General features: G+C 35.0%; 1 protein-coding gene and 1 pseudogene across 1 annotated transcript; one reads left to right on the top strand and one right to left on the bottom strand.

The window, feature by feature from the left end:
* Positions 1 to 139: 139 nt before the first annotated feature.
* On the top strand, positions 140 to 27,929 carry LOC117316467 (annotated as a pseudogene).
* Positions 16,661 to 20,099, bottom strand: LOC117316468 (neuronal acetylcholine receptor subunit non-alpha-3-like). The gene has a single exon (XM_033871068.1). The coding sequence runs from the start codon at positions 19,001 to 19,003 to the stop codon at positions 17,747 to 17,749; it is 1,257 nt and encodes a 418-aa protein (XP_033726959.1). The 5' UTR covers positions 19,004 to 20,099; the 3' UTR covers positions 16,661 to 17,746.

Here is a 27,929-nt window from a genome sequence, read left to right as displayed (position 1 = left end):
TTTAAACGCTTCCAAGTAATCATATGTAACTGTCTGCAACTTTTTCGTTCTGAGTTTCTTTTTATAACCACTCGGAACCTCTCGGATCTTCACCTTTGCACACGTGGGTCTGATCTTAAATAGCGGACGACGTTGACAGTCGGTCATATCAGTATCCACTTCGGAGCTGTGCTGGAGAGAAGTGACCACCATGGCCTCTACTATTAACCCTGATTTGTCGGCAGAGAGAAAGAAAGCCACATTTGACCGTGAAAATTTAACAGATTTTATATGTGGCGGCGCTAACAAAAAACAGAGGAGGCGTTACATAAGTATGTGTTTGTATTCTACTGTAGGGAATGCACAAGTGACAGTGGTGATTGTTCATTACAAAATCTAATATGACATATAAGATGGGTCGTTCATAGATATACAATGTATCCCTTATGTACGACGGATCCAGGGTAAATCTTTCCAAATGATTCAGATTTCAAGCCTGAGGGAGTTCAGAACCTTTCATTTATATGTACTCTTATATGTTATTAGCTTATAAAACGAGTCAGCACCTGTGATTTATCGCTTTATATGTACTGCAAGTAGCAGAAGATAATAAAGTGGTTTGCCAGTATAATTAGAATAATTCACACTATGCCAGTAAAATTATGTGATGCTATTCACACTATGCCAGTAAATTTATGTGATGCTTTGCCACCGCGGCCCCTACTCCTCGTGCGCTTCCATCCAGGCTAACAAGTGTTTTTAACATAAGTTGATATAACTTGTTTTGCAATTGTAAAATAACTAAAGTTTACATTTTTATGTGCAATTACAAAGGTGTTGCTTCAAACCTAGATTATGACTTCAAACTTTATGATTATAGAGTAACTGAGAACTTTTTCCAAATGGACAGTTCTAGTAGGACGAGAGGTCACTCTGAGAAAATTTTTAAGAAAGGTACGTTGTAATCTAGAATTAAGAAAGAATTTCTTCAGTAACAGAATAATAGATGTATGGAATAATTTGCCGCAACATATTATAGATGCAGATACTGTATACAACTTTGAAGTAATGCTAGATAAACACTGGAAAAATATTCATTTTAAGTTTAACATTTTAGATATATTGAGGAAACATAGCAATTGATATACTGGAAATCAATCATTTATTTATTTTATGTACATATATCGTTGATATGGATATAGAGGCTTCCAGCCTGCATCCATTAATTATCCTAATAAATCCTAATAAATGACTTTATTAAATGGGTCAAAAACTAGGACTATACTTGATATGCATATTTAGGTCCTGTGCAAAGATATAAGCTACAGTACAAAAATGTTTTTAATATCAATTCAACATACAGGTCAAAATCTAGGTCTCCTTTTCCAGTTATAGTGTAAAAACATTTTATTGTCAATCCATATACAGGTCAAAATCTAGGACGTATAGAGTCCTATCTCATCCATACATAGAATGAATTTAGAAACCTTCACACCTTGTAGACTTTGGACACTCTAATAGAACATTCAGGAGATAATCCGAGTTTTGAACTGAGGAATGGCACATAACATGAACAGACCCAGATACAGGACACTCCTATGTCATCCATACATAGAATATATTTAGAAACTTTATCACTAGAAACTTTAGAAACTTTAGAAACTTTAGAAACTTTATATCTTCAAAACATTTGGCAGTCTCCCCCACCACTCAAATTGTTAACATTCAAGGGATATTCTTAGTTTTGATATTGAGGAATGGCATATAACATACATTAACATGTTGCACATGTAATTTCACTATGTATTTGTTTTTATCCTTGAAAATGAATTAATATAACTCTTTGCAAAATTAAACCTCTTGAAAATATATTGATTCATGCAAAATGTGTTAATAACTTGGTATATTTTTTTTAGCTCAAGTTTGTTTTCCTTTTTAATCTTATCTGGTTTATGGTAATATCAATAAATATTTAGGGTAAAAACATCGGAAAACAGAAGTAACGTCACAGCATGTCTGTTATATTACACAATTAAGTGTGGAAATCATTTTAACTAGGACATAGCTTCAGCTTGAGGTGTATTTTCTTTAGCAAATTAAACCAAGGGATAGAATAAGCTTTGTACATATTTATCCCCAAATAATATAGAAGCATTTAAGCTCTGTACAGATATGTCTCCACTATAACAAGGCATAGCAGAACCTAAATGAAGGACATTTCTTATAATTTTTTACATATTTTTACATATGAAATTGTTAGTACATGTAAACATGCATTATTGGATGATAAAATATTTTGAAATACAAATTTTTATGTCATCTTAAAATTTCTATTGAGAGAAAAAATACAAAATTAAGGAAAAGTTATTAAACTAAGATTTTCCATGTAATCCAATAATTCTTTGATTTTTACAGGAAACAATCCAAGCATTACAAAATAAAAGAAAGTTCCTGAAGTTATAATTTTAACTATCCTATAAAAAATATTTCACTGAAACCGGACGGCCTGATATGCATTGTGCATATATAATATGTAGGTACAATTGCAAAGGTATTAAAGAGCTCCAAGTGTAAACAAAACCTACCTGGTAGATTATGAGTTTATTAAAGGGGTCAAAAACTAGGACTGTATTTGATATGCCTATCTAACTCCTGTGCAAAGATACAAGCTACAGACTGCCAGCATTTTATCGATCTAGATACAGGTCAAAATCTAGGATGCTCCTATTTCATTCATTCATATATCTAGAAACTCTTATGTCTTGTAGACTTTGGACACTCAAATTGAACATTCAGGAGATAATCTGAGTTTTGAACCTGAAGAATGTCACGTAATATTAACATACTGCAATTGTCTTTTATTTTAATTGATAGTTAAAATTTTGTCTGAAGTTTGAAGCAATGTATACAATGTAATACATATGTACATGTACACTGTATATACTTTATCATGGAAATCATTCAATGGAATTTTTTTTTTCTCTCACAATTTTATTTTCAATCTATCTATTTTTCACAAATGACCAGGGTATTTGTTTCTATCATCCAAAATACAGGTCATGTAAAATCAAACCCGTTGAAAATATTAATTTTTACAGAATACAGACAGTATATTACTGGGTTCTGTACAATCTTTTAAAGCCTCTCTATATTCTTGTTAATAAATATCAACTTCATAATTCCTTATGGGTTTATCTTCATTTCATTGCTCAGTTATGTCAACATTTCATAAGTAAAGTATGTAATAAACATCTAAAAATAGAACATGAACCAACCCTGCATGCACTGCGTTTAACATCCCTGGATGATAAATAGAACATCATGGGTTTGTTTATTTAAGTGCCAAGAAGATTCACTGCAAATATGAATTTACAGTGAAATTTCATGTTTAACATAGCTTTATTTTTTATCCAACAGATTCTATAAGTCGTAGATTTTATTATGAATTTACCCAGTCCTTCTCTTTGCCTTCATGGCAGCAACCATTATGTTTGAATGACTTTGAGCTTCTGATGCCTGGCTTTGATCGCAAGTCCGCCATTCTTCAAAAACAAACCAGTTTAAGCATGCGTGCATGACATATTTTTACATATAGAGAGTGCTAAGTGGGTAATTTCCTGGTTTTAATGGCAATTGAAAAGAATAACAGTATTGATTCTCATATGATATCATCATAGGTTTTATTTTCTATCATTCAACATATTCATGTAAGTTTATCCTAATTCAATGTTACAAAAACATTGAGAGGCTTCCATATATGTTACAGATATGTCCCCTATATAGAGGTAAGCTCTGTACAGATATGTCCCCTATATAGAGGTAAGCTCTGTACAGATATGTCCCCTATATAGAGGTAAGCTCTGTACAGATATGTCCCCTTTATAGAGGTAAGCTCTATACAGATATGTCCCCTATATAGAGGTAAGCTCTGCAGATATGTCCCCTTTATAGAGGTAAGCTCTGTACAGATATGTCCCCTATATAGAGGTAAGCTCTATACAGATATGTCCCCTATATGGTGGTAAGCTCTGCAGATATGTCCCCTTTATAGAGGTAAGCTCTGTACAGATATGTCCCCTATATAGAGGTAAGCTCTGTACAGATATGTCCCCTATATAGAGGTAAGCTCTGTGCAGATATGTCCCCTTTATAGAGGTAAGCTCTATACAGATATGTCCCCTATATAGAGGTAAGCTCTGTACATATATGTCCCCTATATAGAGGTAAGCTCTGTACAGATATGTCCCCTATATAGAGGTAAGCTCTGTGCAGATATGTCCCCTATATAGAGGTAAGCTCTGTACAGATATGTCCCCTTTATAGAGGTAAGCTCTATACAGATATGTCCCCTATATAGAGGTAAGCTCTGCAGATATGTCCCCTTTATAGAGGTAAGCTCTGTACAGATATGTCCCCTATATAGAGGTAAGCTCTATACAGATATGTCCCCTATATGGTGGTAAGCTCTGCAGATATGTCCCCTTTATAGAGGTAAGCTCTGTACAGATATGTCCCCTATATAGAGGTAAGCTCTGTACAGATATGTCCCCTATATAGAGGTAAGCTCTGTGCAGATATGTCCCCTTTATAGAGGTAAGCTCTATACAGATATGTCCCCTATATAGAGGTAAGCTCTGTACATATATGTCCCCTATATAGAGGTAAGCTCTGTACAGATATGTCCCCTATATAGAGGTAAGCTCTGTGCAGATATGTCCCCTATATAGAGGTAAGCTCTGTACAGATATGTCCCCTATATAGAGGTAAGCTCTATACAGATATGTCCCCTATATAGAGGTAAGCTCTGTGCAGATATGTCCCTTATATAGAGGTAAGCTCTGTGCAGATATGTCCCCTATATAGAGGTAAGCTCTGTGCAGATATGTGATTATATATTTTTTCATTCCAGTGATACTTTCATTATTTTAAGTACCAATACATATGAACATTATAAATGAAATAATTTTTTGAAAATTTTATGTTACCTTCCATTCTTATACATTTTGTTTGATATCCCACAGACTATCTTTGATCAGGCTGTCTTGACTACATTTTCAGTGAATGTTGTGTACAGCGATCCAGAATATAAAACAATGAAGCCGTGGGCATTCTGTAATCGAGAAGAGCTGTACTCCCTCCATCTGAAAAAAGCCAATATGGCCCGACGCATCCGGGAGACTCACAACATCACAGACCAAGATGAAGTCTTTATGGTCACACAGTGAGTATAAGGATTAGGTAATGCAGTCAAAACAGAGTTATCTCACCTTTGTTTTATTGAGGTTTAATCACGATTTCCTTTGTTTTATTGGGGTTTAATCACGATTTCCTTTGTTATATTGAGGTTTAATCACGATTTCCTTTGTTATATTGAGGTTTAATCACGATTTCCTTTGTTATATTGAGGTTTAATCACGATTTCCTTTGTTATATTGAGGTTTAATCACGATTTCCTTTGTTATATTGAGGTTTAATCACGATTTCCTTTGTTATATTGAGGTTTAATCACGATTTCCTTTGTTTTATTGAGGTTTAATCACGATTTCCTTTGTTATATTGAGGTTTAATCACGATTTCCTTTGTTATATTGAGGTTTAATCACGATTTCCTTTGTTTTATTGAGGTTTACATTAGCTGTAGGCGTTGTAATCATAAACCATGTTGCAGTAGTATTATTATTATACATTATGTCATAATCTTTCTGAAATGTACACAATTATTTGATTTAATTTCTGCCTGACAGAGCAATCAGCCCCAATGAATACAGTGGCCTGGGAGTCCATGGCTTCATGTTTATCCCCACTATAGAGAAACTTGGCACAGAGGAACAGAAAAGAAAATGGCTGCCATTAGCAAAAAACCTCGATATTGTTGGAACATATGCCCAGACAGAACTTGGTCATGGTAAGAGAGATCAAGGCAGAGCTCAGTCATGGTTCATGGTTAAAATTTGAAATGGGGACATTTTGTGACTTTATAAATATGATTAAAATGACAATAAGCTTTATTTATTCTTGATAACATAGTGAAGATGTTTGTTTGTCAGCTACAATATTTACAAATTGTAATTTTAGATTATTTAGATTAAATTAAAATTTAGATTAAATTTAAATTGAGATAAAATTTAAATTTAGATTAATTTCAAATTTAGATTAAATCTTAATTAGATTGAATCTAAATATAGATTAAATGTAGACCATGGATTACATTTTTTAAGGTACCTTCCTTAGAGGTTTGGAGACAACTGCGACCTTTGACCCGAAAACCCAAGAATTTGTAATGAACTCGCCTACCATCACCTCGATGAAATACTGGCCGGCAAATTGTGAGTCAATTCATTCATCATGGATACAGTTGTCAAAATAATTGTAGCGCTTACATATGTCCTTTCTGTGGGAACTGAAAGAGGGGTCTGTAAAATTGTGGATGTTCCTCCATGTTTTCTGTTATAGGAATACATGTATATTGAAGCGTAACAAGAAGGAGTAATGAGAAATAGCCGGCCGTCAGTGGGACTCAAACTAGCGACCTCTCACTTATCAAGCAGGCATCCTACCACTAGGCTTATGGGGAACTCCCACTGATCTTATCCCTCCCACAGTAAGACCCTCCCTTTCACACAAGCTTCTATCGGGGCCAATAGGAGGTATTTATTCCCAATGGCCCATGAAGTTTCCTCTTGTCCCTCCCACAGTAAGATCCTCCCTCTCCCACAAGCTTCTATCGGGGCCAGTAGGAGGTATTTATTCCCAATGGCCCATGAAAGTTTCCTCTTGTCCCTCCCACAGTAAGACCCTCCCTTTCCCACAAGCTTCTATTGAAGGCCATTAGGATGTATTTATATACCAGACAAGTTGTTATATACTATATGTAACATGAAATGTTTGTGTATTTCCTTTCACGGCTTGGAGTTTCAAATTATTTTGTGGGTACAAATTTTCGTGGTTCACCCATCCAACAATAATACATACAATATGTATTGTATTTATTTTTGTGGTTCCATAGCAACCGTGAAAACAATGAAAGTTTATACACAACAAAAGTTTCATGTTGTAAAATGAATAAAAAAGTCAAACAATGAAAATATTTTTATTTGGATATATATTTAAGTGGGGAAGACTGTGAATTGCTGTGTGGTGATGGCGGTGTTGAAAACGCAAGGAAAAAGTCATGGCATTCATTCTTTTATGATGCCACTCAGAGACCTCAAAACACACAAGCCACTTCCAGGTAAAAAAAAATTGTTGAAAAAATATTTGAATAAGAATTTTTTTCCATTTTCATAAAATAAGTGTTTCTGAACATACACTGTTTTCAAAGGGTTCTAAAGGAAATGGATTCCTTGAAAATTCATTATTACGGTCTATTTCATAAACAACCTGTTCTTCTGTCTTCAATATTTTTTATAAAAACATGAAAATTTGATTTTTTGTTTTTACCTGTGAATAAGACAACATGAACACTAACATGCCCATCTTTGATTCCATGTCATTTTCTATATCATAATTTTTAGCTTGCCGGGATAAAGCTTTTGGTATATTCCCAGCATCAGCAGTGTATGTACGCAGACAGCTAGGTTAAAGTTTTTATAAAACATTGTTGTGTCATCCTTTGAGGACACAGCTTAGGAATTTCATGTTTGTGTTCCTTGTAACAAGACTTTTCCATCTTTACTACCTTGTCTGACCTTTGACCTGCTTTTAAAAAGCACTAATCTTGGTCACTTTATGTTAACCCATACAAGATAGGACTTTCATATTTGAAGTGTGTTGCTTGCCATAACACATGTTTTCCATTTGAATGACATTTGTAGACTGGCTGACCTTGTACATGACCTCTGATGTACTTTTTGAAAATTAACCCACTCAGCAAGCTATCTAATTGTCTTCTGACAATTCTTGATTTTTTTGAAGGCAAGATTAATTGCAGATCATTTAAGCATTGATGTCAATATTGTTTGGTTTGACAGGGGCATGAGGATCAATGCTTATGATGAATTTCTGAAACTGTATTTCAAATTTAAAACATGTTTTATATACAAATTTATTTATTCAGTAAGGGATTCTTTTGAACGAAAATCAATACGCAACTTCAATTGTCGTAAACGTCGAGTTTTTCGTGATATTTCCTTTTTCTTCATAAAGGTGTGAAAAGGAAACCTCAACCAATTAATCAGAAAGCTGCATTCTGCATAAAAACAATGGAAAATTAATTGTTCTGCAATAAAAAAAAACCTATATTATTATCCCTGACTTATCTTTGTGTTGGAATATCGCAGGATAATTAAAAAGTATTTGATGGCTTGAAGCACAATAAAGAGGTGGGTTTATTTCTTTAAGAAATATCTTGCAATATGCTATAGGTACAGTACCCAGCAAAATGTCAGTTTAAACAGGTTTTGATTTATACAGAGATTTACTGGTGTTGAATTGCTGAAGATCTTTTATTAATTGTGAACAGGAATAGAAATTGGTGATATTGGACCGAAGTTTGGCTTTAATGAAAACGACAATGGCTACCTGAGATTGCATAATGTCCGCATTCCTCGGGACCATATGCTCATGAGATACGCCAAGGTATGCAAACTATTCTTTTTGCTTTCTCCTTTTTATGCCTTGAAGCGTATGATATTCATTTTTCTATTCATCTGTCTTTCTCTCTGTCTCATAGAGGTAACACACTCGCCTTTCACTTAAACGGCCAGGATTCAATTTCCTGATCGGAGGTGAAATGGTGTTGGGTTGCCTGCTCACATAGATTTTCTCTGGGTATTCCAGTTTTCTCTCAAAGTAAGACCCATTACACACTTCTGTTCATGCCTGAACAAGAGTGATTAAAGGGGCATTCCTTCATTCGCACATCGGAAACATGCACAATTTCTATTGAATCTATGTCTGAACGATGATTATATGAGTGTTTGTTCCTACATGTAATGAAATTGATTCCGCATTGTACAGGGGAAAGGCATATTATATACAAATACTGTTAGTATGTCTTTGTGGTAATTAGTGATACTTCGGGTCGAATTAAGAATTTTCAGGACTTAATACTCGAGAACTTTGGTTTATCTTGAGATTAAAACTAACTGCCATATCAATGTAAAGATTATAACATTTACTTGGAAAAAATACATATTTTCCTGTAAGTTTAATATTGACGACTTAAACTTTATTCAAATGAAGGAATGCCCCTTTAACCCTTTCAACCCTAAGAAACTTTAGTGGACTCTGCCATTCTTTCATAATTTGAAGTCCAATATGGTCAGTAGGGGTGAAAGGGTTAATAAAAGATTATATAGCTTCTTTGGGGATTCTTGTAAAATACTGAAACTTATACATTCAATCATTGGCTAGAACAAATTTGTTTTTACACATCCACAGGTATCAGATGATGGTACGTTCACCAGCTCAACCAATGGAGGAGCTCGTCTTACCTACGGTACAATGCTGTTTGTACGTGCAATGATCGTGAGAGGAACATCCACCATCTTGGCCATGGCGTGTACTATAGCTACCCGATAGTCGGCAGTAAGGAGGCAGACTGAGGTTTCTCCGGGGTAAATGTGCATTGTATTACTAAGTTACATTATCTAGCCCGTTCTACCATGTCATACAGCTATATCATAAATATTGTAAGACACATCTGTAATAACAGTATTGTACGTGCCATCACAATTATCGTTATGACATCATACAATTGCCTCTGTAATGAAAAAAAAATTAATGTCAAAGTTGAAATTCACCTGTCTCACCAGGTATATAGAAATAAATAAAAAAAAAATGTGAATTATTTCAAAATCATATTTTTCACACTTTCTGATTGGCTGAAATAGTTTCATGTGATTCCCGATAAGATGTCATGTTGACTTTGTCCTCGATCAATATTTTTTTCAGGTTATTAAAACCATGTATGGATCTCATCAGAAGGCTATAATTGTAGATGAGAAAAACTTACCAGATTCTGTAAATGAAATCTCAAAGATCTTTGATATGTCTGAATTGAATGAATAAAATAAAGTTTATATTAAAGATCTTTTACAGACGTGTGACCTATTACAAGAAAACATATTGATCATTATTGAAATAGAAATAACTAAACATGTGGATGGAAATTTGCCAACATCCACATTTGAAATCTGAATTGGAGTATGAACATAACAAAAATTCATATTATTAGAGAATTAAGTTTGCAGACTGATACTTGATTAAGCCTGGCAATTACATAATTGTAAAATGACTGACTTAACTAATTATTGAGCTATTTGACAATTAAATATGTCAATTAGCAACAGCAATCTGACATTTAAGTAAGCTCCCTGACAAATAAATCTGCTGATTGACAAATAAGTGTGCTGATTGACAAATAAGTCTGCTGATTGACAAATAAGTCTGCTGATTGACAAATAAGTCTGCTGATTGACAAGTAAGTGTGCTGATTGACAAATAAGTCTGCTGATTGACAAATAAGTCAGATGATTGACAAATAAGTGTGCTGATTGACAAGTAAGTGTGCTGATTGACAAGTAAGTGTGCTGATTGACAAATAAGTGTGCTGATTGACAAATAAGTTTGCTGATTGACAAATAAGTCTGCTGATTGACAAGTAAGTGTGCTGATTGACAAGTAAGTGTGCTGCTTGACAAGTAAGTGTGCTGATTGACAAGTAAGTGTGCTGATTGACAAACAAGCCTGCTGATTGACAAATAAGTCTGCAAATGGACAAATAAGTCAGATGATGGACAAATAAGTGTGCTGATTGACAAGTAAGTGTGCTGTTTGACAAACAAGTTTGTTGATTGACAAATAAATCTGCTGATTGACAAATAAGTGTGCTGATTAAAAAATAAGTGTGCTGTTTGACAAACAAGTTTGTTGATTGACAAATAAATCTGCTGATTGACAAATAAGTCTGCTGATTGACAAATAAGTGTGCTGATTAAAAAATATGTGTGCTGGTTGACAAGTAAGTGTGCTGATTGACAAATAAGTCTGCTGATTGACAAGTAAGTCTGCAAATGGACAAATAAGTCAGATGATGGACAAATAAGTTTGCTGATGGACAAATCATTCAGATGATGGACAAATAAGTGTGCTGATTAAAAAATAAGTGTGCTGTTTGACAAACAAGTTTGTTGATTGACAAATAAATCTGCTGATTGACAAATAAGTCTGCTGATTGACAAGTAAGTGTGCTGATTGACAAACAAGCCTGCTGATTGACAAATAAGTCTGCAAATGGACAAATAAGTCAGATGATGGACAAATAAGTGTGCTGATTGACAAGTAAGTGTGCTGTTTGACAAACAAGTTTGTTGATTGACAAATAAATCTGCTGATTGACAAATAAGTGTGCTGATTAAAAAATAAGTGTGCTGTTTGACAAACAAGTTTGTTGATTGACAAATAAATCTGCTGATTGACAAATAAGTCTGCTGATTGACAAATAAGTGTGCTGATTAAAAAATAAGTGTGCTGGTTGACAAGTAAGTGTGCTGATTGACAAATAAGTCTGCTGATTGACAAGTAAATCTGCAAATGGACAAATAAGTCAGATGATGGACAAATAAGTTTGCTGATGGACAAATCATTCAGATGATGGACAAATAAGTCTGCTAATGGACAAATAAGTTTGCTGATGGACAAATCATTCAGATGATGGACAAATCATTCAGATGATGGACAAATAAGTCTGCTGATTGACTTTGTTTTTAGCTCACCGGTTACGAGTAACCGAGAGCTAATGCTGTCACCCCGGCGTCCGCGTCCGCATCCCACTCCAAAACTTTAAAGTTTTTGGGGTAAGTTTTTGGAAAGCTTGTAAGTCCAAAAGGATATACCTCGTGCCCTTCTAATTTGGTTGATACATTCATTAGAGGTCTAGGAGTGATGTTATGGCAAAATCATGCAGAAAAAAATTGTGATTTTTTCGCATTTTACCATTTTGTGGACTTAACTTTTTTGGCACCAAAACTCACTTTAAAGTTTTGGGGGTAAGTTTTTGGAAAGCTTGTAAGTCCAAAAGTATACACCTCATGCCCTTCTAATTTGGTTTATACATTCATTAGAGGTCTAGGAGTGATGTTATGGCAAAATCATGCAGAAAAAAATTGTGATTTTGGCATTTTACCATTTAGTGTACTTACTTTTTTTGACAAAAAACTCACTTTAAAGATTTTGGGGGTTAGTTTTGGAAACCTTGTAAGTCCACACCTTTCTTGTTTGGTTTATACATCCATTAGAGGTCCAGGAGTGATATTATGTGACATACGATTTCAAAATGACATGCTTATAATACATACATAAAAAATGAATGCATAGTGTGATTGCTGCCGCCGGTGAGCTTTCGCAATCATTGATTGCACTTGTTGTTTATATGGACAATTTAGTTTAACAATTACCTGGTAAGAATTATGCCTATTATGTTTTCCAATTGACTATGAAGTCTGATCAGGACAAATCATTTTTCGTGTTGACAATAATTTATTTTGATGTGTTAACAGTGGACCAGAAGCACAGATTATGGACTACCAAACACAGCAGTACAAGTTATTCCCATTGATTGCCACAGCGTATGCATTCCGCTTTACAGGACATAGCATAAACGAACTTTACACAACTGTCAATAACAGTATAGAGAAAGGAAACCTGGAGGAACTCCCTCAGGTACCCATCTTTCATTAATTCTTCACTTCACCGCTGTTTTTGCGGAACCTAGTTGATAAAGTCTGATTGGCATATGTAAATTAACCATGTTGAATAAACACAGTATGTTCCTGAATCAGATATTGGTAATGTGACGGTTTGAGCTCAAATTTTTCATCAATACATTTTTTTTAGGTCATCTGACCGGAAGGGTCAGGATGACCTATAGCCATCGTGCTTCATCCGTCGTCGTCCGTCGTCCGCCATGCGCCGTCCGTAAACTTTTCACATTTCAAATTTCTTCTCAAGTTCCACCTGTTGGATTGAGCTGAAACTTACCAGAAATGATCCTGAGATGGTCCTGACCAAGTGTTGTTATTTTTCAGGTCGGTCCGAAATTCAAGATGGCCACCATAGCCGCCATCTTGAAAACACATTCTAAACTTCTTCTCAAGTTCCACCAGTGCTGAAACTTGCTTGAAATGATCCTGATATGATCCCGACCAAGTGTTGTTATTTTTCGGGCCGATTCCGAAATCCAAGATGGCCGTCATCTTGAAAAGCACATTTTAAACTTCTTCTCTAGTTCCACTGGTGCCAACATTTGGTTTGAACCATTTTTAGAAGACTCGGCTCAAAAAGTAGGAAACTACATGTATACCGTAATGTAATATAACTTCAATGAGACTATTTTACCATGATTAATGTCTTGTTAAATTGATTCTAAGCAAACAATTTAATGTTTAGAGTGCCAAGGTCGAGGTCACTGTTACTATTTATAGAAAATATTTGTCATCATTATGGAGACTTCAATTTGAAACTGGTTTTGGTCAATCTTCATGTATTTGTCTAGTATGAGAATACCTCAAAGAAGTTTGTGTTGGCGAGTAAGGGGGTTCATATGGTTTGAAATGCCTTATCAAATCGCAGCATTAAGGACTACAGTGTTGCGATATTCAACGGGAGACTCTTTATGTTGTAGCTTCATGCCCTAGCTGCCGGTCTGAAAGCTTTCTGTACATCAGCAGCGGCTGATGGCGTCGAGATTTGTCGACTTTCTTGTGGCGGTCATGGTTATTCACACGCAAGTGGCCTTCCGAAAATATACACGACGGCAACGGTGGAGTGTACTTATGAAGGAGAGAACACTGTCATGTATCTTCAGACAGCGAGGTGAGTGTATAATGAAAATTGTCCGTAATATGATTTTATATGTCCCTTACCGGTGAAACAGGGTCGGGGGATGGGGGTAGGTACTGTAGGTTTCCTCCCTGTATTTCTATCTGTCTGTCTGTCTGTCTGTCTGTCCGACTTCAGTTAGAGTAGCTACAGATCAAGTTTGAGTTTCAGGGTCACTCTGACCTACATTTTGACGGCCTCTGGCCTACATTAAATAAAAAGGTTGTCAGATCTCTGTCTCCTACACCACATTTCACTGGATCTTCCTACTTTAGGCATGGGTTCACCTACTGGTTAGACATTGTGTCATGCACCAGGAGTAGGTCACTCTGACCTATATTCTGATCTTTGACCTAAATCAAAGGAAAAGGTTGTCCAGACTCTATCTCCTGCATTACTAGTTACTGGAACTTCATTTAAGCAATAAACAGTGGTTTTAACAGGTTCCCAAGCTGCATTTGCCCACCATACATCTTGCTGTCATATTGACTATAACGACATCACTGTTCAATGCTTATACGTGTATTTACATTGCCTTACAATTGTCCTCAATTTTGAAAACTGAACCAAAAAAAAAATTACAGCAATTTTCATTACACTTGACTAGATCTTCTGCTAAAAAAAATAGTGCTTTGAAGAATATGATAACCAAAAGTTTTCATTTCCTTCAACATTTAATTTCCTATATTTTACATATCAAACAAATATACAAAATACATTTTTGAATTGAAAAATTATAGCAAAACTAATTCGCTGTGAACTGGGTTATTGTGTGATGTCATATTTGCTCAAAGTATAGGTGATGCAGTCGGCTGACATGTTTCTATTCCCACACCCACTGGGTGTTATAGGCATGTGGTGGCAACTGCCTCTTTGCATTGTGTCAATTGGAAAATGCGGATCAAATGTAAATATACTTGGGTTGCAAACATATGTCACTTATCTTCAGTCTTTTTACTTAAGACGCTGTCCAAGAAAAAAAATTTGAATCTCTTCAACCCAGATATTTGATTCTCAATAAAATTCTTTATAAATTACCTCCCCTTGGTGTTGTCCGACAGTGCGAAATTTCTTGCCTGCTTTTTAAAACATGACGAGCGATATCTTTGATTGTTAGAATATTAAATTATCACAAGAATTATTGCAATTGATATTGCATTCATTTACTTTTCATTGTGTAGTGTTTAAACGATATAATGGAATATTTACAAAAGCTCCGTAAATCAGTCTCTATTATTACATTTAAAAGTGTTACTGATTATTAAAAATCAAAACAGCCATTTTCATAATTAAACAATTTTTTTCAGGTTAATAAAAGCATGTATCGACCTTATCAGAAGGCTATAATTGTATATAATATTATGGGGCCGCGGTGGCCGAGTGGTTAAGGTGTCCCGACACTTTACCACTAACCCTCCACCTCTGGGTTGCGAGTTCGAAACCTACGTGGGGCAGTTGCCAGGTACTGACCGTAGGCCGGTGGTTTTTCTCCGGGTACTCCGGCTTTCCTCCACCTCCAAAACCTGGCACGTCCTTAAATGACCCTGGCTGTTAATAGGACGTTAAAGAAAAACAAACCAAACCAAAGTATAATATTATCAAATACTAAACTTATTATATTAAAATATTCCGCCAAGAAACCTTGTCTGCACTGTATAATATAGACTGTGTCTTGATACGTCTATTTTGTCATCACAAAATTTTGCCATAATTATCCAACAGATAAACTATGATTGAAAAATTTATTGTCATGGGCTCATACAAAGATAAATAGATAGCATTTGTGTTAATTATTAACTCATCTTGTCCAAAGGTGAGCTCAAACAGTGTCTGACCCCTGGGCAAAGGGAAAGGGGGTGAGGGGTTTAGAGAGGGGGCTAATAGGGGGAATCGGGAATACCTGTATAATTTTCCATCTTCTGTTGGGATGAAGATATTCTGACCACATTTGGTCTGGAAGATTTTAAGTACTATGGAAAGGAAACCAATTCTGTACCAATTTTTGGTGTTTCTCTTTGGAATCGGGAGGCTAAAGGTTAATTAAACTAAATAATTAAGGATTGTTTGTTGACTGTAATGCATAGTACTTAGAGGCCAATCCTAAAATAGGACAATATTTTTAATATCACTAAAATGATGTGAGCGATGCAGGCCCTCTTGGGCCTCTTGTTTCTGTAATGCAGTTGCATGGGATTATTACCAGAAAAAAAAAGAGTAAAAGAAACAGTAATGAAAAACATACTTTCCAGAATTGCCAACTCACTGATTTTGTCAGATAACCCTAGTTTTATCAGCAAATTAGTCTACATGCTATCTTATTCTCTCATAACTTATGATAAAAGTTTGTGTAGACCTACTTGGCTTTTTATAGGATGATAGGATCATTTATGATGAAAAAATCAAATATTCCATATGAACACAGGACTGGGCCCCATTTCCAATAGAAATTATTTCATATCTAAGCCAAATTCCCAAAATTTGCCCTTTACTCATGAAAAAGTGTTTCCCAATTCATTTATTTTCTTCCCAAAATGAGACAAAAAGGCCCCTTCCCAAACCAGTGAGAAAAAGCCCTGGAACGACAAATATGAAAACTTGTATAACTCGAGTACTCGGATAACTTTTTTATGGTCCTGTATATTTCAGGATAATGAATGTTGACTCCATTTTAAGGCATTTGAAATTTTCTTTAAAGGTTCCTGGTGAAATGCTACAACCAGATGAAGGCAAAACAGAGCCTACCAAAGTCGTTCTCCTACATCACTGACCAATTGTCGACCACATCTGACCTCAACAGCACCCTCAGTTTTGACAGCATCATAAAGGCTTACGAAAACAGAGCAGCAAGGTGACTATAAATTCAAATCTGGGAGTTTTATTTAAGAGGTTTGTTTGTCAGCTGTATTGACCACACATTAAAGTTACAGCCAGGGTCATTTTGAGATTTGTAGTAGTTGGTGACTACCTCATTGAACAATATATCGAAGACAAGTCACATGCTATCTTGAAATCTTGAAATTAAAATTAATATGAATGATTATGGCCATTTCATAATTTCCACAAATTACTTTTTTTTTACATTGGCTTTTGATAAAATTGCAAAAATTAACCATTGAAAAAACCAGCAAGGTTGAAAAGATTTGTTATGGTTATATATAAGTCATATACAATGATGTACTTACTCTCAAAAACAGAAGTGGATAGTATACTATATGCAGCTATGTATTCACTTAACAATAAATGCTTGTCAGACTGTATTCATTGTCAGTATAAATGCAATCTGAATGACATATAGATACAATAAGGGTGCCATAAATATTTATATGACTCAGATTGCATTTTTATTGACAATGAATATAATTTAACAAGCATTTAATGGTTATACAAAAAAATGTATTTACATTTACAAAGGTTAAACTGTGTCTTTCTTTGATAAGTATGTGCTTTGTTTCTACTATGTTCATTTGAAAGAATAGCATTTTTAAATCAAGTTCATTTCTGTGATTGATTCGCAGCCTATTTAGCACTCAATACAAAGCTTCGCAGTGATGAAGATCAGCATAGTACCAAAATGACATCATAGTAACACAATTGTACTCAGTCAGAATCATCACTGCGTGTGATCCATCAGTAGTGTACTTGTAGTACCAAGCATTTCTGTGACGTTGATCAAAATGGTGTAACAATCAAGTCATGTGATCTAGACTGCATCAATGGGATCCGAGATGTAGCTCAGATTAGCTTTGAGGTAATTGGAGACTGCGGGTCAACAGTTAATATGAAGTGTTATGTTTTAGATTTCATTAAGAAATTTGTATAAGCACAGTATAAATTTCAAAAATAATGGATCAATCTGGATGAATTATTTGTAAACACATCACATGACATCTACTTAAGATTGTCACATGACTGTCATGTGACACTACAGCATCTACATTGCTATTCTCCTATTTGTAATAAACCATAGCAAAACCGAGGATCAGACCGAACACAATGGCTTCTGATAGGACAAACAGAGAAATATCAATACATTTCATGATGTCACTTTTGTCTGGTTCTGGGAAATTTTCTTCTTTCTTTCCGTGTTCTGTTGTATTTCCGACCACATTGACATCATAGGACTCCGACTTCACAACATCAGAGTCACTGTTTGTACTGTAATTCATCTTTCGACTGTTTTGTCTGTTCTTTTTAAAAACAATTCGTCGTAAACATTTTGGAAATATGCTTACATCTGTCAGAGCCTCACAACGGAGTGTAAATATCGTGAGTATTATCAACACACAGCTGTAGATCATTGCTATGAGGAGAAAGTAGGAAATACCCGCCATTGGCTCGGAAACTTTCGGCATGTTGTCATCGACGAGCGTCATATAAACTGCTAGCGACAGGAATATTGTGATTGTGTAGGAAATCCTCTCACCCGACGCGGCCGGCAAGAGAAAGACGAACGGGTTGAGGAAACAAAGGATATACACTGGTACGATCATTGTTAAAAAAAAATAAGGAGATTTCCTCTTTAAAATGAAGTAATACACAAGTTTTGAACTTCCTACGTCAGGTTGTGAATATGCCTCTGCCGAAGTTTCTTCCACGTCCCATTCACCATGTGGACTAAAGAAATCCATTAGGAAGTGTGAAAGCATTGAAGTGAGATATATTTCAGTGCTTGGATATCCCCATGCAATAAAAGTCATCGAACACTTCTGTCTGTCTGTCGGAAAATTTGTCATATCAATCTCACAGTTTGCGGCAAATCTTTTCCCTGGCGTCATTAGCACTAGGCCATTTCTACGAATTTCTGCGTCAAATTCATCAGATTCGAACCTTTCGATGTCTGAAGCGGAGGATAGTATGAATATTTTGGGTTTCCAAATCATTGAAGAGTTCAGCATTAAATGTCTGATACCGGCATGATCAGAAGGTTTCCATGACAACCGGAAGTCTCGCCAATGCATGCTTATTCCTCCATTAATGGTTATCGCTCCAGAAACCTCATCTAAGTCTGCAATGGAAATGAGAAAAAAGCTAATGTTTACCTGAACGGTTTCGTTTAGGTTACGTGCCGGCCGTATTTCTCTGCGGTAGTTTGTGAATATTTTGTCTATAAGGTTTTCCATATCTTCTATTGTACCAGAAGTAGCAATTCCGTAATGAACACAGCAAAATATGCCCAGCAAGACAACTGTTCCATGTAGCTTCATCCTGAAGTTCGCTAGTCCTAAACCTGGGGATTCATTAGAATTTCCAAAGTAGATAAAATCGTTCCAGTACAGTCAGTTTATGATCTTGAACTGTTCCAATACGATCCGTAAAGTCTATACCATGCTCAGTTGCTGACTAATAATGGACAATTTGTTTACAGCAGTAACACAATGGCACTTATGTACACTACTGTATATATGAGTTGTCGTCTCTCATATAAGGGTGCTTCAAATATGTCCATTCCATCAAATACATTTAGCAAATCATTGAAGAACCAGAGAATTGTTTGAGTACTACAAATGAAAATGTGCCAAGTATTGATTCAGACTTTATCCATTTGTCAAAAAGTTTGCACTGAATTATCCGACTTTGATTCACAAAGACAATGGAAATTGTATATGGTAACATGTTCTCATAGCAAGTGTGTATCAGCTGGATCTATAATCTTTGTTACAGTTAAGTCTTTTGAACGTTGATTTAAAAAAGTGTTTTTTTATCTTCTGAAACATTGAAATCACAAAAAATAAAAATTACACACATACATTGAAATAAATTATGCTTTTCCAATAACCCTTGGTAGCTACATGTTGGTCGTATTCACCCTTGATAGTTACATGTTTGTCATATTCACACTTGGTAGTTACATGAAGGTCGTATTCACCCTTGGTAGTTACATGTTTGTCATGTCATATTCACCTTTAATAGTTACATGAAAGTCGTATTCATCCTTGGTAGTAACTTGCTGGTCGTATTCACCCTGGGTAGTTACATGTTTGTTGTATTCACACTTGGTAGTTACATGAAGGTCGTATTCACCCTTGGTAGTTACATGAAGGTCCGTATTCACCCTTGATAGTTACATGTTTGTCATATTCACACTTGGTAATTACATGAAGGTCGTATTCACCCTTGGTAGTTACATGTGAGTTGTATTCACCCTGGGTAGTTACATGTTGGTCATATTCACCCTTGGTAGTTACATGTTGGTCATATTCATCCTTGGTAGTTACATGTTTGTCGTATTCACCCTTGGTAGTTACATGTTTGTCATATTCACCCTTGGTAGTTACATGTTGGTCGTATTCAACCATAGTAGTTAAATGCTGGTGGTATTCATCCTTGGTACATGTGTACCTACATGTTTGTCATGTTCATCCTTGAAAGTTACATGTTGGTCGTATTCACCCTTGGTAGTTACATATTGGTCGTATTAACCCTGGGTAGTTACATGTTAGTTGTATTCACCCTTGGTAGTTACATGTTTGTCGTATTCACCCTTGGTAGTTACATGTTTGTCGTATTCACCCTTGATAGTTACATGTTTGTCGTATTCACCCTTGGTAGTTACATGTTGGTCATATTCACCCTGGGTAGTTACATGTTTGTCGTATTCACCCTTGGTAGTTACATGTTTGTCGTATTCACCCTTGGTAGTTACATACTGGTCATATTCACCCTTGGTAGTTACATGTTGGTCATATTCACCCTTGATAGTTACATTTTTGTCGTATTCACACTTGGTAGTTACATGTTTGTCGTATTCACCCTTCGTAGTTACATACTGGTCATATTCACCCTTGTTAGTAGTCAAGTTAAAATTCACGAGTTGCCATAAATTATTAAGGAGTTTTTCAAACGTCCATTCCATCAAACACATAAGTAAACCACACAGAGAATTGTTTGTAAACAAATGAAACTGTTCCCAATATTACTCTGTATTATATCCATTTACTAAAATGTTAAATGTACTCACTGTACCCCACCCAATATAACACTATCTATACGTAACACGAGGATACCTACCTGTAACCAAAACTGTAATTCTAAAAAACACAATATCAATTGACGTGGAGACTGTTTTAGAAGGTACACTGAGAATAAGAATAAGGAATTCTTGTCTTCTGCCATTTTAGTTCCATTTAAAATCCCCATGATTAAAGAGGAGATGTTTACAGTAGGGAAGAGGGAAACTTTAGCTGAATTATTATTGGTGAAAATCTTGACGACAGGTAAATGGTGATGACAGTAGTATACTCAGTAAGTTGTTCATGTTGTTGTTGTTGTTGTTGTTGACATTGTGGTTTTTGTCATCACTGTTGTTGTTGTCGTTGTTGAAATTGTTGTTTTTGTCATCACTGTTGTTGTTGTCATTGTTGACATTGTGGTTTTTGTCATCACTGTTGTTGACATTTTTGTTGACATTGTTGGTTTTGTCATCGCTGTTGTTGTTGTCGCCGTTGTTGACTTTGTTGTTTTTGTCATCACTGTTGTTGTTGACATTGTGGTTTTGGTCATCACTGTTGTTGTTTGCATCGTTGTTGTTGTTGTCATTGTTGACATTGTGGTTTTTGTCATCACTGTTGTTGACATTTTTGTTGACATTGTTGGTTTTGTCATCGCTGTTGTTGTTGTCGCCGTTGTTGACTTTGTTGTTTTTGTCATCACTGTTGTTGTTGTCATTGTTGACATTGTGGTTTTGGTCATCACTGTTGTTGACATCATGGTTTTTGTCATCACTGTTGTTATTGTTGTCGTTGTTGTTGACATTGTTGTTTTTGTCATCACTGTTGTTGTTGACATTGTTGTTTTTGTCATCACTGTTGTTGTTTTTGAAGACTTTTGTTTTTTATTTACATAGACTTGTGAAGGCAGCTGCACTAAGTATATCTTTTTGGATGGGGGCAGGAAAGAAGCCGTGGGACTCCTCCAATAAGAGTTCCATACAGATGGTCTGGGCTGCCGAGGTAACACCTGTTCCTTATACAGCTCAAACTGAACATTCTGATACCCTGTTTAAACAAAATAAATCGGGTACCCTGGTTAATAAAAAAAAAATCTGATATCCTGTTTAATGAAAAATCTAAAACCCTGTTTAATAAAAAATCTGATACCCTGTTAAAAAAAATCTTATACCTGTTTAATAAAAAAAATTATGATAACCCCCAAAACATATGATACCATGTTTAATAAAAAAAAAAAACTGTTAATTAAGCTTACAATAGAATCTTCCAATGGTGTTTAAATAAACTTGGTAAGATAAGAAAACCTGTAAAAACCGGAAATTCAGTAGCAACCACTGTATATAATACATAAATAAACATTGAACTGTGTAATCTGAAAACCTGTGTAAACAGGACATTCATTTAAAACCACTGTTTTATTACAATCTTGAAATACAAAAAACAAAACAAGGAATCCACAAGATGTAACCCCCAGCAAAAACGCAAAACTCAAAATTTAACCAAAACAAAAATAAATCCTTTTACAGTTTACATCTACAATGTATATCTATATTGAACTGTGTAATCAGAAAATTTGTATAAACCAGACTTTCAGTAACAACCACCATTTACGTTTGTAGAATATTTCTAATATAAATCAAAATGTTTTTATTAAATCAGAAAACTTAATTTTTTTTTCTGAACTTTCAAAGAACATGTAAATTTTATGTCACTCATCTTTGAAAATAGCTAAAAAATTTAATTAATATTTTTTAGAAAACTGATATACAGATAACCTGTTAGTATGGAAAAGAAATTAGGAAAACCTGTTCGCTTTTTGTAGGCTTGCTGTCATCTTTTTGTGGTGAAGACCTTCATCAGTCAGGTGACTTCCATGAACTTTGACCCCAAAGTGAAGAGTGCTATGACAACATTGTGTAGACTTTATGCTGTCAGTGGTATAATACGGAACATCGGCCAGTTTTCACAGGTAAGTTAGTACTCATCAGGTGTATAGCAGTAGTTCATAGGTAAAATCTTCCTTACCCTGGATAATATATGGGCCAATTTTCACAGGTAAAATCTTCCTTACCCCGGATAATATATGGGCCAATTTTCACAGGTAAAAGTTCCCTCATCAGGTGTATATTGTATATGGAGCTGTAGCTTCACAAGTGAAATTTTCCATATCCTCACCTTGATATATAAATGACAGTTTTAACAGGTAACACTCTTCTCACCCAGATGTTTGATATGTGACACAGTTTTCACAGGTGAAATTTTCACCTATTTTGGGATAAAGGAGAGTTTTCACAGGTGAATTTTTCTCTGCCTTCTGGATATATTATATGGGACAGCTTTTACAGCTAAAATTTCCCCCATCTTATATAGGGGATATAGGGGACATTTTTCACATGTGAAATTTTCCCCACCCTGATATATGGTACAGCTTTAAAAGATAAGAAACAGTGTTGCAATCATTATTTCAATCATTTTTATGTCCTCACCATGAAATGGGGGGGGGGGGGGGGGGGCATAAAGTGTTACTATAGTACACATGTCCATCCCGCCCTGTCCCATCCCGTTCCGTTCCGTTCCGATTCAATGTTAGTAGCTAACATTAGGAACTGCCGATGGGATTCTACTAACCAAACTGTGTTTTAGGGTGTCAAGTGGCAGCGAGGCCATTTATGTCCAACAGACCAGTTATCACCTTTTGGTCTGATTTGTGGTTAAAGATTGCTATATACCGGTATTGGGATTTAATAGCAACATTTTTTTACTTTTGATAACGGTTTTTAAGGCATCCTTTGGTTGCAGCACTACTGCAACTGATTTTGTGCATTCTTTGGGTAATATTCAATAAAGATATTAGGTTTGATTTTGATAACACATCTTAAAGAATGGTACATGTATGTGTACAATGTATAAGTTTTTGGGAAGAACTATTGATGACATAGCAGTTATGACAAAGTAGCAACTTTTTTTTTTTTTTTAAACTTCATACACAATGAGTTTCATGGCTGGAGTGCTTGTTACCATGGTAACTCTCTGTTGACAGGATGGATTTTTCACTGAGGCCCAGATCAACATGTTGACCAGAAAGTTGGGCGACCTATTAGAAGAGGTGAGGCCAAATGCAGTCACCTTTGTTGATGCATTTGAATTCCACGACAACCAACTGGACAGCTGCCTTGGACGCAACGATGGACAGGTTTACGAAGCACTGTACAAGTACGCCAAGTCCTCACCGCTGAATGCTACCGATGTAAGTGTACAGATGTATTTACATTGTTGTCCTACTGGTACAAAATGTAAAATGTAGGATGAGCATACTGTTGAGATTTTTATTTTCCAGTAATTCTATTTTACAGGGATAAGAGCTGCTGAATGTTAAAAAGTCTAAAATCCCAATTTATAGTGTTTTCTATGATGAAATAATTAATTTTTCTTTGTTTTCATGGTAAATACTCAAATGTGATTGGTCGAAAAATTCTTTTCATTCTTCTATGAAAGAAATTCCGAGAATGGCGCGAAAAATGTGACGTCACAATACGACAATTGACGTTGCGTATTGATTTGAGAAAAAGAAACCCATTTAAAACCAGTAAAATTGTACATAAAACATGTTTTAAATTAGAAAATCATTTTCAAAAATTAATTATAAGCATTGATGTCAATTTTTTTTTTAGTTTCATCGGGTTATGAAACAAATTTTGTTTGCAAACGCTACATGGATTCATACAGTTTGCAAACAAAATTTGTTTCATACCCTGATGAAACTAAAAAATAATGACATCAATGCTTAAATATTAAAATTAATATTGCACCCAACATGTGAAAAAAGTCTGAAATCAGTCTTTAATCTGAAAATGCTCATGCCTTATTTAAGATATTACCTAGGTAGCACACCACAGTAAGACAGCCTGGCCATGGGCAATTGTTTTGTTAAGCAAATAACTCCTGTATTATGATATGTATAAAAAATGAAAAAATAAATGTACACTATAATTGGTATATCCAGTATGAAGTAGTACATACAGGCTTCACATTTATTAAAACAAAAATCAATAAATTGGTTCCGGATTTTAAATATCCGGATTTTCCGAACGTGTGTTTACACAGGAAATTTAGTTTCGCCTACAGCGCAAAATGGAAGCCCACAGAAAAGGTAAGATAGCGGAAAAACTTAATTTACAACATATGTCCAAACAAGATTAATTCTGTCTTTGGGATAGAGATATTTAATTTTAAATAGGTTTCAGAAAAAATATTGTGTAGAGAATTGTGCCATTTTGGGTCAAATATCATAATATTTTGCAATTTTTGAGAATTTTTTAAGCTGTTACCATGGTATTCACAGCTCTAAAAATCACAGAAAATATCAGTTTACTTATCCTTCAGAGCTCTATTAAAATTGCAAATGTTGTACAGATTTCAAATATATATACTTTATTAGAGGTTATATGTAAGGTTAACTGGCAATGTTTACATATCTAAAGCATGTGCCATATTTTTCAGAATTTGGCATTTTTACTGTACACTGCTACCTTATAAGGGCTGAAAAATGTTATTTTTTGGAAATTGTGCTTAATTATGCTTGATTAAGCTTCATTTTAGTTCATTATTGCTCAAAAATGCATAAAAACAATTTAAAACTTGTTTATTATCAGGCTTGTCATATTAGAGGAATCAAGGGAGGTAACTCGCATATTTACCCATTTTAAGGGTGGGTTAATTAAGCATAATGTTAATGAGTCAGTGTAAATTGAAAAGATATTCTATGTTTTATAACAAACCCAAAATAACTTATTGGGTATCTAACAAACCATATAGACTGAATTCTGGTTTGTTTTACCTGATTTATTACCCCGTATCCATGGAAACTATTACAGTAAGTGTTATTTTTTGAAATATTTGGTGAAACCATTATTTTCAATTTATTTATACATTGGTAAGCATGTAATTTCAATTGATGGAGTGTACGGTTGATACAATATTGTCAATTATTGTCACTTCCTTCGGTAAAGCAGAAAAAATAGCATTTTCCGCATAAAATGGGATCAGCGGACACTTTCATATGATCATTGGTACATATCTGAATTACCGGGGTGGAAACAGATGACTGTGATGTCATAGGCATGACATTTTGAAATCTTGGATGTCATGTCATGATTTATCAGTTAGAATATTGCATGTGTTGCTAAGCTGAGGTTTGGAAAGGAATTTGGTTATTTATTATGACACCATTGAGTATTTATGACGTCATAGATACCATCTGATGACGTCATAGTTACTGATGACGTCATGGTAACTATGACGTCATATTACAAGGCTAAATTTGATAGTTGTATAGTATTTTTTGCTTGATTACATGCACAGAGACTCAAAGTACCACATTCAACTCAAAACACAACTTTATTCAAGAGATATACAGAATTATGGGAGTTTTCATCTTTAAAATTACCTCCCCTTATTACTGGATTGGGAGAAAAAGTTGTCAAAATACACCTCTCAGGGAAATCAGCAATACTCGGTGACTATTAAAGATACACAGTAACCCGATATGTCATTTTGTTCGTCGGAACATATTCTAGACATTCATGGGGTTTTTAGTAAAATTAGAATTAACAAAAGTGATGTATAAGGTAGCACACCACAGTAAGACAGCCTGGCCATGGGCAATTGTTTTGTTAAGCAAATAACTCCTGTATTATGATATGTATAAAAAATGAAAAAATAAATGTACACTATAATTGGTATATCCAGTATGAAGTAGTACATACAGGCTTCACATTTATTAAAACAAAAATCAATAAATTGGTTCCGGATTTTAAATATCCGGATTTTCCGAACGTGTGTTTACACAGGAAATTTAGTTTCGCCTACAGCGCAAAATGGAAGCCCACAGAAAAGGTAAGATAGCGGAAAAACTTAATTTACAACATATGTCCAAACAAGATTAATTCTGTCTTTGGGATAGAGATATTTAATTTTAAATAGGTTTCAGAAAAAATATTGTGTAGAGAATTGTGCCATTTTGGGTCAAATATCATAATATTTTGCAATTTTTGAGAATTTTTTAAGCTGTTACCATGGTATTCACAGCTCTAAAAATCACAGAAAATATCAGTTTACTTATCCTTCAGAGCTCTATTAAAATTGCAAATGTTGTACAGATTTCAAATATATATACTTTATTAGAGGTTATATGTAAGGTTAACTGGCAATGTTTACATATCTAAAGCATGTGCCATATTTTTCAGAATTTGGCATTTTTACTGTACACTGCTACCCTAGATTAGCACAAATATCACAAAAAATAGTCAAAAAGGAAACTAAAATTATCAGAGAAAATGAATATGCCATTAGAGAGGATCATTGTTGGGGCGGAGTACGATCTAACATGCTGACAAATGTACATATAGAAAGATACATCCCTATATCCCTTCTATAACACGCTTAGCCCGAGTTTCCTCTGGCCCTGACACCATTTCTGGTGTAGGGCCAGATCCCACTACTAGGTATATGAAAACGTGGAATTCTCCGACACTGTTTGGTGTCGCTAAGATTTTGGTGCAAATACAATAAAATCGGGTGTGACATTACACCTACCTTACATATATGGATAAATGAGATATTTATTTACCCCAGAACACCCATTTAGTCCCATATCAGTGTTATATTCCATCTGTATAGACCCTCGCTTTACGCTGGTCAAAATTTCATACTTGACTCAACACCATATTACTAACTATGTAGGTCGCAGGTATAGGTGTTATGTCACACCCGATTTTATTGTATTTGCACCAAAATCTTAGTGACACCCAACGGTGTCGGAGAATTCCACATTTTCATAGAGTACTGCGCTCTGGCCCTACACCAGAAATGGTGTCAGGGCCAGAGGAAACTCGGGATATGACACGCTCAACAAGGGAAACGAACGAGGACTTCCTTAATCAGGTTGATTTAAATTAATGTCCACATATATAGGATGTCTCTGTATTGGTGTAATTTTGTTGTAATTCACATATTCCAGGTTCATAGCTCCTTCCACAAGTACCTAACTCCACTGAAGAACCAGGGAAGCAAGTTGTAGACCATTCACCCAGGAAGTATATGATTCAGACTGTGATTTTACATGACGCAAGGGTTGTCTCCCTTAGTTTTCCTGCAGGAACAATGGAATAAATACAAAAAAAAA

The sequence above is a fragment of the Pecten maximus genome, chromosome 18 (genome assembly GCF_902652985.1).
Source record: "Pecten maximus chromosome 18, xPecMax1.1, whole genome shotgun sequence".
NCBI classification, from domain to species: domain Eukaryota; kingdom Metazoa; phylum Mollusca; class Bivalvia; order Pectinida; family Pectinidae; genus Pecten; species Pecten maximus.
The sequence above is the reverse complement of the archived record's forward strand: the minus strand, read 5'-3'. Positions and strand labels throughout refer to the sequence as shown.